Source organism: Teleopsis dalmanni, chromosome 1 (assembly GCF_002237135.1).
Source record: "Teleopsis dalmanni isolate 2A chromosome 1, ASM223713v2, whole genome shotgun sequence".
Classification (NCBI taxonomy): Eukaryota; Metazoa; Arthropoda; class Insecta; order Diptera; family Diopsidae; genus Teleopsis; species Teleopsis dalmanni.
The window spans coordinates 228990087-229005033 of NC_051846.1; the positions used below are offsets into that span (position 1 = coordinate 228990087).

The 14947-nt window shown below is 28.0% G+C and overlaps 1 protein-coding gene across 3 annotated transcripts in view; it reads left to right on the plus strand.

Moving 5' to 3' along the window:
- Positions 1-1329: 1329 nt before the first annotated feature.
- Positions 1330-14947, plus strand: part of LOC119672570 (leucine-rich repeat extensin-like protein 5) — a 35904-nt gene continuing 22286 nt past the window's right edge. For 2 of the 3 annotated variants that reach the window (XM_038083652.1, XM_038083654.1), the window contains exons 1-17: positions 1330-1572; positions 2056-2215; positions 5771-5800; positions 6824-6856; positions 7002-7055; positions 8467-8514; positions 8648-8692; positions 9537-9605; positions 10076-10117; positions 10309-10353; positions 10510-10545; positions 10647-10691; positions 11586-11642; positions 12419-12463; positions 12976-13017; positions 14135-14179; positions 14692-14739. In XM_038083652.1, coding sequence (XP_037939580.1) covers positions 5786-5800; positions 6824-6856; positions 7002-7055; positions 8467-8514; positions 8648-8692; positions 9537-9605; positions 10076-10117; positions 10309-10353; positions 10510-10545; positions 10647-10691; positions 11586-11642; positions 12419-12463; positions 12976-13017; positions 14135-14179; positions 14692-14739 — 669 coding nt within the window. In that variant the 5' untranslated portion in view covers positions 1330-1572; positions 2056-2215; positions 5771-5785. The remainder of the gene's footprint in view (positions 1573-2055; positions 2216-5770; positions 5801-6823; positions 6857-7001; positions 7056-8466; positions 8515-8647; positions 8693-9536; positions 9606-10075; positions 10118-10308; positions 10354-10509; positions 10546-10646; positions 10692-11585; positions 11643-12418; positions 12464-12975; positions 13018-14134; positions 14180-14691; positions 14740-14947) is intronic. The other variant, XM_038083653.1, reaches the window with a different exon arrangement.

Genomic DNA, 14947 nt, shown 5'->3' on the forward strand with positions numbered 1-14947 from the left:
TACCACTTCACTCAAAACAGAATACTACTGATTGAAGACGTTCTAATGTGACCCCGACGCAGTTTATTTTCACACCGCGTAACCACCTTAACATATATCTTGGTAGCTTTGTTTGCAGTGTTGCTAAATATAGTGTGATATTGAATATATAATACTCAGGTCTAATATTAAATTTATTGTCAAACAAACCATACCTTGACTTCGTGTATTTTTTTTATTATTTAAGATGACTAACCAGTTTCGGAAAATTTCTTTCGTAGGCAGCTGTTTAAAATATCCCTAAAATGTTGTCTAGTCCAGAACGCTTTCTGAACATATCTCTGATACAAGCGAGAGCTTTTGTTTAATAAATAACACGTCATTTTTAATATCCTGAAATTTTCTCGATAACAAATATTTTGAGCAAGTCTTATATTGTTTATTAATTAATATTTAAAATGCTTCGATCTTAATATTTAAATTGCTTTCTTCAACTTGAATCTGGTTTTTCAGTATTTTGATAAAAACCTTTCTGCATCTGCATCAGACTTACTGCATTAAAACAGCTTACGCAAAGAAAGGCATTCGGAGTATTGATGCATCATCGATTTTGTGAAAATCTTACCAAAGGTGAGTATATGTTATTTAACTTAAGCGGCACAGTTGCTGAGTATGGTAATGAATTCCAATACCTTTTTATTCGGATAAAAATTTCTCGAGCCTTTCTATTTCGTTTTTCTCTACGATTGTTTTACAACAAACTTTAATTTTACATTGAATTAATTAGTTTAGTTGTTATTCTGAATATAATATTTACTTACTTCTCTTCTCCCAGTGGAGCATAGGGCCTCTCTGAATATAATAGTTTAATAAAATTCATTACGAATACCCTACTAATGTATACCTAGCAAAGTTGATATCATACATTTGAATTAAGTTTAGAAAGTTAAATGCTTCTGAAAGAGCACTAACCGTGCGTATTGTAAGGGGACTTCCAATTTCATAGCCCATACATTCCAATCTGAATTCTGACAGTGTCTGATAACCTACCAAGAATATCGTCAGACAATAGAATCCATTCATACACCTTCATACCCCGTGTTTAACAAGTACGAAGCTATCGTTTTGAATGTTGACGCTTGATTTAAGCATTATGTCCTCTCTCAACTAAATGGCTACATTTGTACTGATATATGTACTTCTTGAATAGAGTAAATTTTTATTTGTATTGCTATTGTATTGCAAATATTAATAAATAAATAATTATAAATTTAAAAAAGAAAGCTTGTTAAAAATAATCAACTACAAATTAAATAACATGAAATAAAATCCATAAGGAATATGTTTAAAAAAAAAAATTTTAAATTAAAATTCCAAACAGATATTTCCTAAATCCGCTTGCCAACAATGAGTAACATTCTAATCATAATTCCACAGTAATGGATTAACGCTGAAGGATTGTGTTTCAAATGTCTTGTGTTGTTGTCTTAAGTCCCTATAGTGTTTTTGGTGTTTCCAATAAACCAGCATATAACAATGAGTCTATAACAAAAAATCGAGCAGGTTGAAATTAAGACTAAAACATAACGAAAGGTAAATAACTTCAAGAAGTATTACATAAAATTTACCTTCATATGAAGATAATAACGTCAGTATTGATAAAGTATAAATATCGTTAATATTGGATACATAATATAAATAATATTGCCACTGATTCCTATTTCATGAATCACTTCCATTATTATATAAAGAGACTACTTCTCCTTAAATTAAAGTATTAAACAAAGCTTTATTACAGAGTTTATAGGCATGTGTTTTGAGGTCTCATTTTCTTCTGTATTAAATCTTGTTCCCATAACCAGCTCTCTTTTTTATTCTATAAAATTGATTTAATCTATTGAAAAATGCGCATGGAATTAAACAAACAGGCGTTAATTGAAATCTATTAATAAAGTAAAATACTCCCAGATAACGAATAACAGTATAGATTTAAAAATTATATACTAGTATTTAGTAATTCCCAACTTAAATTCAATTTAAAATATATTTTAATTTCACTCAAATCTCATTTAATAGGTATACCTTACACCTGTATACCTCACAGGTATAAGGCAATTTAAACTAATTCTAAATGAGAACTTAGCAGCTCCTTGAGACACAACAACATTCAATAAAACAAGACATAGAATATGACGATTTTAACAGATGAAGCAGATTAATACGAGGACCAAAGAAGGTAAGACACACAATCGATACCACACATATCATTATAATTGCATCTGAAGAATAGTTTTTTGCAGTATCTTCTTTGTTTTCTGTAGAAATTAATAATAAGTGAAGGTACTTAGTTTTCCCTACGTCCAATCAATTGATATTTATCTCTTTGCCTTTTATTGTAACCTTAATTTTCATCTGGTTGTATAATGATGTAAGTTTAAGGATTTTGTTTATTTTTCAAACTTGTTATCAACTTTCAACGTTTATACGTCCATATATAATTTCATTTCTAAGCTTTCTAAGAAATAAGTTTCGTTAGTTGTCTTATTATGAAATCTCTGTATTGTTGAGGAAATACACAAATTTCGAAGCAATTGCACTTTTATTTGAAAATTTCTAAAAATTTTGCCCATTGTCATCGATATATTTGCCATCAAGTTACGTCTTTGATTTTATTGTACCATGGAACCATTTCGGATTGGTCCTAATCTTCTTATGCCTTATCACTAAACATTGTAGACAGCGATCGTTTGTTTATTCCTTTTTGCTGGGAAATTTTGTTTAAAGTATGAACTTTATGTTAATATTACATCAAAAAAATTAGATCCCAGGACAGCAGATAGTCACCCAAAACCAAAAAAAAATTCAAAAAATATAAAAAAAGTTATCTATATAAACTATTGCTGGTAGTTCGCTCTTTGTGTTTAATTTAATGACCAGTTCTTGATGTGTCAGTTGGCAGTTCATACTTTCGGAAGACTATAGCATTTAGATACCATATTTTGGTTATTTGTATGAGAATTATTGCATTAACATATTTGCACAAAAAAAAAAATATTTATAAACTGTTAGTTTCATCTTTAACTTACATAAAGTGATCTTATGACCATTATCTTTTATATAAAGGAATTGATAAACACACTACTTAACTTTTTTCCATCGCAAACCATCCCAGATCTAAATTGGACTGAACTCAAAGACTTTAAAGTAGCTTGACTGTCTGTTAGTATGTATATTAGGGTGGCCGTAATATGTATGGGGGCAAAAAAATGTGTTCGAATTTTAGATGCCACCCCCTAAATTTATTCGAATACTCAAAAAACTACTAAATGTGAAGTTTTAGACTAATCGGATAATGTTTAGAGGTCGCTCATCGACCTTAAACTTCGGAAAAATGCCATTTTTTCGCTTTTTTTAAATATCTGCACTCCAAACTCGCGTATTTTTCACCTTTGACTATTTGTACCAAATTAATATTATTCTTTAACATATTAGCTTTCAAATAAGGTAAAAATCAATCAATTTCGTCCACAATTAACTAAATTATCACTAAAATAAGAAATCATACTCGACGTTTATTGAAGCTTTCAAGACCAGCATAAATATGGGAGTAAATACGAGTACGTATGAGCGAAAGCACAGTTTCTTGGACACAAAATGGTACAATATAATATTCGAAGACAATCAAATACTTCCTCACTATATATAATTGTCCACACTTGATTTGAATAATATGCACAAAATTAAGTAATTTATTTAAAAAAAATATTAAATTTATTTATTATTTGACAAAACTGTTTTAGTATACTTTTTAAAAGTCTTTCTATAATCTATTATTACTTGCAATAAATATTGTTTATCTTGCTCATTTTTACCAAGGACTCTATTAAATTATTCGAAAAGTTTTACTCCTTGCTCTGCCGTATCATTAACAGGTCTTATATTGTGAACAATTTTTAACGCGTGTACATAATCTGTATGTTGGTTCCATTTATCTGGTTCTAGGTTCAAGAAATCTGTAGATATATTGAATCGCTTAAAAAAGTTAATGGTATTGGCTGTCACAAAATTCTCTAGTGATTTCGATAAAAAATCGGTTACATTCTCCGTCTTCAAAAGAATTCGTTTTTCTCCGTCTTTTTTAATATCGTCCACATTGTCGTGGCTTTCATTGTTATCACCACTATCTACTTCAACATTCATTGATATAATTTTTTTTAACTTATCTGCCATACTTTTTTTAATTTTAATTAGAATGTTGTCATCAAAAAATGATAGACCAATGCATTCATCGGATAAATACCATAAATGGTTACACATCTTCTTAATAGCAGCCTCAGATATTGTCTTATCAATACATCTATAATTATACATTTCTTTTATAAAACAAAAATCTTGGTAAGCTGCTTCTGATGCTATAACACATTTGAACCAATATTTTACGTAAACATGTATTATGAACAAACAGATTTCTTTTAGCTTTTGCTCTTCGAAAGATGACAATGTGAACTCATTTCGAAATAAATATATCTTTAAACAGTAAAGGGCTTTGGACATCCAACGAGCATGGTGCATTGGTCCAGGGTTACGGAATATTGGTGATGAACTTTATCCCAAAGAGATGATAACTAGTTCCAATAGTTCTTTATAATCATCTCTGCAAATTGATTTTTCTAGTTCTTTGTAACAAAAAGTTGTTATTTCATCCTTAACACCTAAGAGAATTTCTTTTGTTTACTTAAGGACTCCTTTCCTTTTATTATATTTATTAATCTATTTTGTGCATATTATTCAAATCAAGTGTGGACAATTATATATAGTGAGGAAGTATTTGATTGTCTTCAAATATTATATTGTACCATTTTGTGTCCAAGAAACTGTGCTTTCGCTCATACGTACTCGTATTTACTCCCATATTTATGCTGCTCTTGAAAGCTTCAATAAACGTCGAGTATGATTTCTTATTTTAGTGATAATTTAGTTAATTGTGGACGAAATTGATTGATTATTACCTTATTTGAAAGCTAATATGTTAAAGAATAATATTAATTTGGTACAAATAGTCAAAGGTGAAAAATACGCGAGATGGGAGCGAAGAAATTTGAAAAAAGTGAAAAATGGCATTTTTCCGAAGTTTAAGGTCGATGAGCGACCTCTAAACATTATCCGATTAGTCTAAAACTTCACATTTAGTAGTTTTTTGAGTATTCGAATAAATTTAGGGGGTGGCATCTAGAATTTGAACACATTCGTAAATAACGGCCACCCTAATGTATATATTCTAGTTAAATATATATGTTAACTCATTTTTAGAGAATCTATAGCTTCCCTAATGGCGTTAAATTTTGCCTGAAAAATACTTCACTGATTTGTTAGCCTATGGTAAGAAGATTTGTTAAGTACTCTGCGAAAACTCCACTGCCCACACGACTACTTGTTTTGGATCCATCAGTATAAATGGTTAGAAACCACCTTCCATATGTCTCTAGATAGAAATTAGACATAAAATTTTCTGCCGAAATTGAGAATGTCAATGAAAATGTAGTGAATTTTGTTAGGAATAGCCAAGAAAAGATTAGCCACGGAGACGTGTCCATAGTCACTGGCTCTCCATTGTGAGGTAGCTTTGAGCCTAAGAGCAGATGATCCTGCTATTTGTTTACTAATGATATCGAGTAGCAGTAAATGAAGCATCAGGTCATATTATTCAGAAAAAAGAAAAAAAAAATATTCTTATAATTTATTTTATTATTAATAAAAAAATAAAAAAAAATGTAATTATATTTTCTTATAGCAAATAATCGACAATATGGACAAAAACTGTGTAAGTAAATTACCAAATCAATTTCCTTGAAAAATTTGTATTATCAGAATGAAAAAATTAAATTCAATAAATTTTATTATTTATACATTAAGACCGAAAAGTTTTCGGAAATTCTCATTTAAAATTCGCGCGCTGTATATTTTCCGATATTTTAAGTTTATGTAGTTTGGCAGCACTGTCCTTAATTACTATGCCAAAAATGAGCGCGATCTGTCAGACAGTTCGTTTACGGCAGCTGTTGAAACCAGTTCACCTCAGTAGGGCGTTGCGAAAAAAACAATGGAAAAAAATATTGAACAAAGAGTTTGCATCAAATTTTGTGTTTCGAACGAAATTTCGTGTGCAGAATCGTTGCGAATGCTACAAAAGGCTTATGGGGAATCAGTTTTATCGAAAACTCAAGTTTATGAGTGGTACAAAGCCTTCCAGGACGGTCGTACGACCGTCGAAGACATTTCGCAACGCACTACTGAGGTGAACTGGTTTCAACAGCTGCCGTAAACGAACTGTCTGACAGATCGAGCTCATTTTTGGCATAGTAATTAAGGACAGTGCTGCCAAACTACATAAACTTAAAATATCGAAAAATATACAGCGCGCGAATTTTAAATGAGAATTTCCGAAAACTTTTCAGTCTTAATGTATACAATATAAGATCACTGATTTTTATTCATTGCAATAAAATCATTAAATTATTTTTTTATTTTAAGTGTTTATTGTAATTAAATCACAGAAACTTACTGGTTTTCACACAAAAATTGTAAATTCGCATATTACAAATTCAAATAATTTTTTTATTGCTTGTTAAAATATTTTAAATTTTAATCGATCTATTAAATGTGAATCAACAATCCAAAATTAATACTTCCTGATACTATTTAACAATTTAGAATTTTATAAGTGTTGCAGAAAATTTTATTTTAATTTAGCTCAAAAAATTGTATAGTAAAAATATTAATCGAAATGCATTCCTTTTTTATTAATTTTTTTTACTATTATAAAAAAACAACTATTCTCTTTTAGAATATACCTCCAACATGTCCCAACACGGAGCCGGTAAGTTTTTTAAATATTATTGAGTTTGATATAAATGCATAGCAATAATTTTAAATAAATATAGTATATTAAGAAATTATATAGGGCTATTGAAATAACGACGAATTAGAACTTTTATGATAAAATATTTAATATTTTTATTCAGGGTGTAACACCTCCGAGACCACGTGCGAGTACCATGGACTGCAGTGGACGCCAGGTAAGTTTATATGTCATTTTATACAACTTTATCACTGATATTAATTTTAAAATTATTTTTATCTACATGTAGTTAATGACATACCTATACAGTTTTAAGTTCTGAACTAGTAGAAACAGAAGTTATAATATACCATAATTTTTAGCGTTTAACTATTCCATTTATTCTAATTGAAATCGTAATATTATAATCGCTAAGCCTAATATATTACATAAATATTTGCATTTATTATTTCAAAAAGCTGTAGATACCCACAGAACTAAATAATCAACTTATCATTTAGTATTGAGAATTAATTTAATCCGTAAAAGATTATTACTTTTAAAATAATCATTTTATGTCGAAAATCTTCGGAAGAATGTCAACATATAAAATGTTTTCTGTAGACATTCCAAAAATTCTCGTGGTATTACATACGCCATGGTGAAGTTAAGAAGTTACCATGGCATTATATGCATGTAAAAAAATTCCAAGTAATATATGCAGTCTTGCAGCTACACTAGCACACTGGATCTATACAGTGATCGCACCAATTCTTTTTCATAGAGTTGTAGTTAAATGTCACGGGTAAAACTACTTTCAATTACTAAAACTCAGATAATAACAATAATACTTAATACATACAAAAAAAAGCTCATTACGACCGCTTTTATATATTGCCTTAATAACATTCCAAACCTAGCGCCGGAAGGTCGACAAATCAATTCTAAACTTTGAACTTTGGGCTTACTAAAATCCTGCAATATTAAATAACAAATACATAGAAGCGGGAATAGATGCCGTAGTCTACTCCAAACAAAAAAAAAGTATGGAATCATATTACTGTGATATCTCTTAATCGGGAGAACTAGCTGTTAAAAAATCGTAAGATTTGTATTGATAGTTAGGCGGTCCTAAAGTTGATAACTGACCATGGTACCTATTCCGAAAGCATTCTCAATGCAAAATTACTGTTGACTCACTAAATTCTGAAATAAAACTTCGTGTATTCTGGGCACTTCTACATAAAGATGTGAAAGGAAATAATCAAGCAGATGAACGTGCCAAATGTGGCATACAACTACCAATGAACAACCAAATTTACACTGACATGCCGACCTTCCGGACCTGAAACTTTAAACGATAGGCAATAGCATTTTCTATTATGCTATTGCCATCGTTTCATATTTATGACTATTTTATACCCAAATAAAACTCACAAACACTTGTGTTTTTCTTCTTAAAATAAAATAAATAACAACAGAGGTAGTGTACCATATTTTATATATTAACGTATTTCTTAAAAACCCATAAATTAACTTATATTCTCTTTTAAATTCGGGTCTTCGTTTACAATTATTCTAATATTATTTAACAAATATATGTTATTTTCAAATTATATTTTGTTTTAAATTCTAGTTTCAAATTTTAGGGTCGAAGAAGATGGCAAACTCCAGCCCAACAGAATAGAAATCCATGTGTAAGCCTCCATTTTATTGACTGAAAATAATAAGTATAAAATACTTTTTATCTTTCACGAATAATTTACATGATCATATTATCCGGTAATAAATATATGACAAACTAAATATTAATATTTAATCTTAAAATAGACTACTCCGTCATGGCTTAACACTTCCAGACCTATGGCGCAACAGGCAAGTAATTGAGTAACTTCAAATTTATTCATATGTATATATTTATATACCATTTTAAAAATGATGATACTACTCGTAAAATAAGTAGAAAACGTATACCCTAAATATCTAAAATTCACAAATTTTTTGGTTTTGATATAACAAAAACAATTAGTTTTTTTTATAAACTATTTTATGAAAGTATTATGTTTTATAATAGATAATATGAATAATCGTATATCTAACGGTTGTTGTTATAGAACGTTTATACATGAAGAATATCTCATATTTGATTACTTATCACGGTTTTTAGGTGGTGAAACCACTGTTAATTCTACTAATTATTTTTGAACAGTTTTCTTACTGATTCAAGGCATTTATCTACAACCTTTAATCTAATTTCATTAGAACATGTGTCACTTACTTGAATTAATGCTAGCTTTGTTTGACATATATTATTTTCTGCCCAATAAAATTTCAGTTGAACATTCTCCCAAATTTTTATATAAATCTTAAAAATAAAAGCATGTTTGTCCAAAGCATTTTTACTGACACTTGTGACTAACACCTCTCTAAAAATTTAAGACTTAGCAAACTTTACTATCTGCTAGCTTGATAATTGGATCATACACTCCTTCCAATATTCCTTTATTTAATCTGATATGAAATTCGCGGTATAAGTCTTCTAAGACTTCTATTATTTTACTTGTTTATTTTTTATACCACATACCATGTGGGTTCAAGTGGGTATACACAAAATGCAAATAATTATTATAAATTAGTTGTGAATTCATAATTAACAATAACTACAGAAAAATTATTGTTTAAATAATATATGTTAATATCAACTTTTTGTTTTAAACAGCCTGGTCGAACATGCTCACCGCCTGGTCCAGGAGGCTCACCTCCATGCCCATCACCTGCAGCTCCACCGGCAAGTATTGCAATAAGTAACATCTAATATATACATATTATACTATATTTACATATATAATAATAATTTCTAAAGCACAACAAACATGCGTAAACTACAATAATAAAAAATGCAATAAGTTAAACCGATTTATTAAGACCCCAAAAAAACGAAACTTAAGCTGCAAATGCATTTATATGCATATGAATTATAACATTGGAAACTTTTCACATTCATGAAAAAGATTCCCTGTTTGAATTTTTAAATATGAAAACTTGACTGTATAGCTTTCTTCATTATAAAAATTTTGTCTGAGACCCAGGTCAATTCAGTTACAAGACAATATAACTGTATTTAAGGGATAAATAAGATATATAGTTAAAAATATTATTGAAAGGAAAAAGTGCTTATAGACCATAGTTTTTTCATGGGCATAATTTTATTATTTTTATATTAACTTAATTTAATAATAAATTTTTTTTGTAAATTAGGGTCGAAGGAGATGGTCGATTTCTGCACCACAGAATCCATGCGTAAGTGCTTGAAGATTTTAAATGAAAAAAGTGTCTATAATATTTTTAAGTAATTTTCTTTATTTTGTCAGTACTTTCAATATCACATATATGTGTTTTTAGTAAGCAGAACCAGTGCTTATAACTTAACTGTTTATATGAAATTTCGATGATATATAAAACTAATTAAAATTATATTTTGTTTTAAACAGTCTGGTCCAGGATGGCTAAACGCTACTTTACCTGCGTCGCAACCGGCAAGTATAAAAATAAAAAAACGAAAAACGGGAACTAACTGCATTTATATAAAATAATATTCTAAGATTGACATATACTGCATTTTAAATAAATATATGCAGAAAGTATGTGTAAAACTAAATAAACTAAATAAAATTATATTTTCTTCTAAATAGTCTACTCCAGGATGGCTTAACTCTTCGCCACAACAGGCAAGTATTAAAATGAGTAACTGTGATTTAATGCATATGCAATACCAAATACAACTATTAATACTAGAGTAAACATCATAATTATATATCATTTTTAATAGTGTACTCCAGCCAGGCTTAATGCTACTCTCTCTGCCGTGCAAGAGGCAAGTATTAAAATCAGCAACTCGATTTAAAGCCTATACAATACCATATACAATATAACTCTTAATACTAGGGTAAACACACATCACGTTTTAATTAAATATGTATATAGAAAACAGAAGTAACGATATATGCAAAGTGCTGAAAATACGAAAGATACGATATATAACAAAAACAAAATATATTCAAATAAACTATAACTGCCATAAACTGCCTTAATATAAAGAGATTAAGCAATTACTATGGTTTCGTTCTTCAGTATTAAATAATGTGTACAACGAGAATTTACTTTATTTGTAAAATAAGAATTTACTTTATTTTTAATCATTTAATTTACGAGAATTAATTTTCAATTGATTACTTTAGCAAAACTATACTATAGATATTTTGACAGCCCCAATAGCGAGGTCGCCAGCTAATAATTTTTATTTCGGTTTACAAATGTTTGATGTTCTACAATTGTTGTTATACGGAAACATATTTTGATCGCAAAATATAAATTTCTAGTTGCATATATAGGATTATTCATATCATTTGCTATATATAATAAATTATATTTAGAATATTATACATTCGTTTAAACCTATAGAAGGATCAACTTTCATATATTATTCAAAAATATTAATACAAATGCAAATAATGAAAATAATACTTTCGATGTAAATATAGAATTTTGGTCCTACACACTTACGATAAAATTTCAAATAATAACGAAAAATAAATCCTCTCTATATAACTAATCTTTCTTTGCTTCATATCTCATGTAAACATGGTTTTAGTAGAAAGACTCAAAAAGAATAGATATACACTTATAATACACAATATCTTTGAAAATATATTTAAGATATTTGAAAATTTTTAAGAATATTAATATATTGTAATATCTTTTTGAACAGGGCATTATATCAAATCCCACAACTCCTTCAATAACTGTTACAGGTGAAGGTAATCAAGTAAGTATATTTTTACTGTACATTAAATTGCGAAACATAATAAGTCATATTAAAATTCTTTTGGCAGTACAAATTTAGGGTGGCAGAAAATATTTACATTATCTTAATAAAAGTCATATTTTTATAAAACATTTTACCGCTTGATAATATAAAATTTTCGTTTTAAGAACAAAAGTTTCGTGCAAGTGGAAAAGTGAATTTAAACTATGTCCGGCATTAGGTTTCATTGCCTATGGTGTAAATTTTTATTAAAACATTTCCAACAAATTCAACTTTAAAAACTGCGGTTATACTGCATGCGAATTTTGTATTGCGTGTTCGTGCGAACAAATCAAATTTACATATATTAGTAGTTACAGTTGCTAAGAATTATTCGTGTAACATTTTGTCTCGCTCGTGCGAACATTTGTTTAAACAAAACATTTTGTTTGAACTTCATTAGTTCGTGAGAAATCAAAGATGGATATAGTGGAATTGAGAGATGTGTGTTGTTTTAATATAATTTTAATTTTATAAATGGAAATATATGTGAAAACATCTCTTTATTAAAATACAGACAGACTCTTCATTTTGATCCTTGATGTATAAAAATCATGCACCCAAGTTTATCAATTTAAAAGTTATGTAAGAAGTGAAAAAAGAAGGAGCATTTAAAATAGTTTTTTTTTTGGCTTTATAAAAAAAAATTTTAGATTGTATATTAAAGAATATTTTAAATTGAAATATTTATTTCGAAGACATACAAGGATTTAAATTATAATAATTTTTTTTAACAGCCTGGTTCAGCATGCCCCCGCAGTGTTTCACCACCGGCGCAACCGGTAAGAATTAAAATAAGTTAAATAGAATATAAATATTTTTATACATTAAAAAAAATTTTTGGTCAGATGTGCATGATAAAAGTGTTTAAATACTTAAGTTCATATAATCTATTAAAATAATTTTAATAAATGAAATAATAATTTCATTATTGCATAAAAAAGTAAGCTTAACAATATATGCATATAATAACACACTTAATAATGATGTTATGTTTTATTATAAATAAATTTAACACATTCATATACTATCATCATATATACTATCATCATGTCATCATATATATGATGTATTATATATTATATATACTATCATTGTGGCAATTTTCATAGACAATATTTTGATGGTATATAACTGTTTGCTTTGGATGGTATTCAGATTTATTATTATTCTAAAAATATAATACGTAAAATAATTCACAAAACTTAAACCCAACATACATTAAAATATATATTATCACTTCATTATTTACAATTTGAATTAATCTTAGAAACTTCCATATTTTTCATATTAGAGACGACGAAGATGGACCCTTTCTGGACAACGGAATCCATGTGTAAGTATTACTTGAATATGCATCAGATAATAAATATTACTTAATTGTATTTTTCCATTGTTAACTTTACACAGCTGACTTAACACTCATAATCATACATATACTATTATCATAATCATTATTATATTCCAACTAATATAGCAAGAAGTGCTTCAGAAAAACTCCAATTAATACTATGGAGAAATTTTGATTGTTGAAATTTCAGATATGGAAGGTTAAAAGCAGAATTTCTAGATTCATTTTTATTTTTAAAATGGCAAAAATGTTGTAAATGCAAGAAAAAAATATTGAAAGTATAGGGAAAAATGTTTTTACCTAACGCCAGTGCCAAAATATATATCTAAAATTTCCGTTCCCCAATTTTGAAGTTCAAATCTCTCAAATCTTGAGATTAAATTATTATCCTCATGTTTGTACCACTAAAAATTTGTTTAGTTACGCTGACGTTGATGATTTATTTTTCAAATAAACATATAGAAAATTATGCAACTTTATAACTAATCATCACTGGGTACGAGAAATGAGTTATCTATAATAACGCCAGAAATTATGGAATTAAAATGACTTTTAAAACATACTTTAAAATCCGAAATTCTTTGCAAAAAGGTGATGCAGTCTATTTAGTGGGATTATAAAGCATGTGTAGTTTGGATAGGATATATTGTCATAACACAATATTGTAGCACTTCCAAGTTGTTATTAATCCCAGTTCCCACACAAATTTATAACCGATTAAATCATTACTTCAAATGAGGATGTGAAAAATCAACTAAATCTATTTTTTGTCAGCAAAAAAAAAAAATTTCTAGTAGCCTGGAATCTTGCTACCATCAAAAAGATGTCAGAAAGTATTGGACCAAAATGGACTATATAGTCTAATGAAATATTATTCAATATAAGAAAATTCTGATTCATTATTAAAACCAAACGAAATTACCTTCGAACAGTCTTATATTAATTTTGCTTAGTTAAACTTCTACCATATATCATACAAATACACCTAATATAACATAAGTTAAAAATGCAGATAAATTATGTTTTTTTAAAAAAACGTTTTTATAAAAATAAGGAATTCAAAATTCCGAAAATTAATAATCATACATTTTCGTACATGTAGACTACTCCAGGATGGCTTAATGCGGCTCGAGGTACTGCGCAACAGGCAAGTAATATAACATATATTATCAATTTATCTAAATAAAATAGCCTGATTAAAGATCTCTTCGTACTTCGGCTTCTGCCATGCAACAGGAATGTTCTGATGTGTATTTAGATTTTATATATAAAATTGGCAGAAGTATATCATATTATATCATCTATATCATATCATATATTATATCATATTATATTATTATTGGGATTGTAAATCAAGCTCAGAATGAACTATAAATAATATAAAGCAGATTGTTTGGTTGATTTCGGCTAAAATGAACTCTCTTGTATCGAAGGGGTATATTATAAATTTTATGATCTATATATTATGTGTTATATTTTTATAATTATAATACTAAGTAATATACAAACAGTTCTGCAAAAGAATCGATTCGTTAATTTTATTCAAAGTATGAATTAGCATTTCTAAACGGAATAAAAATATTTTTAAAGAACTATTTTAGGCAAAAACTACACAATAAGAAAAATAATAATATCAGTAATAATATATTTTGTTTTCCACAGCCTAATCCAACATGTCCTAGCAATTCTCCACCTGTGGCGCAATCGGCAAGTATTGTAATAAGTTATATCCAATCAATACTATATTTACGCGTATTAAAAATATTTGTTATCACAAGTATAACTATTACATATATTCTATATATTCTTCAGGAATGAAATTTTTTTTTAAATTTAATCAACATAACCAATTGAAATTTAAACGCTATATAGATACATTTACATATGTTTTACAGCATTCAAAATTTTTAACCTT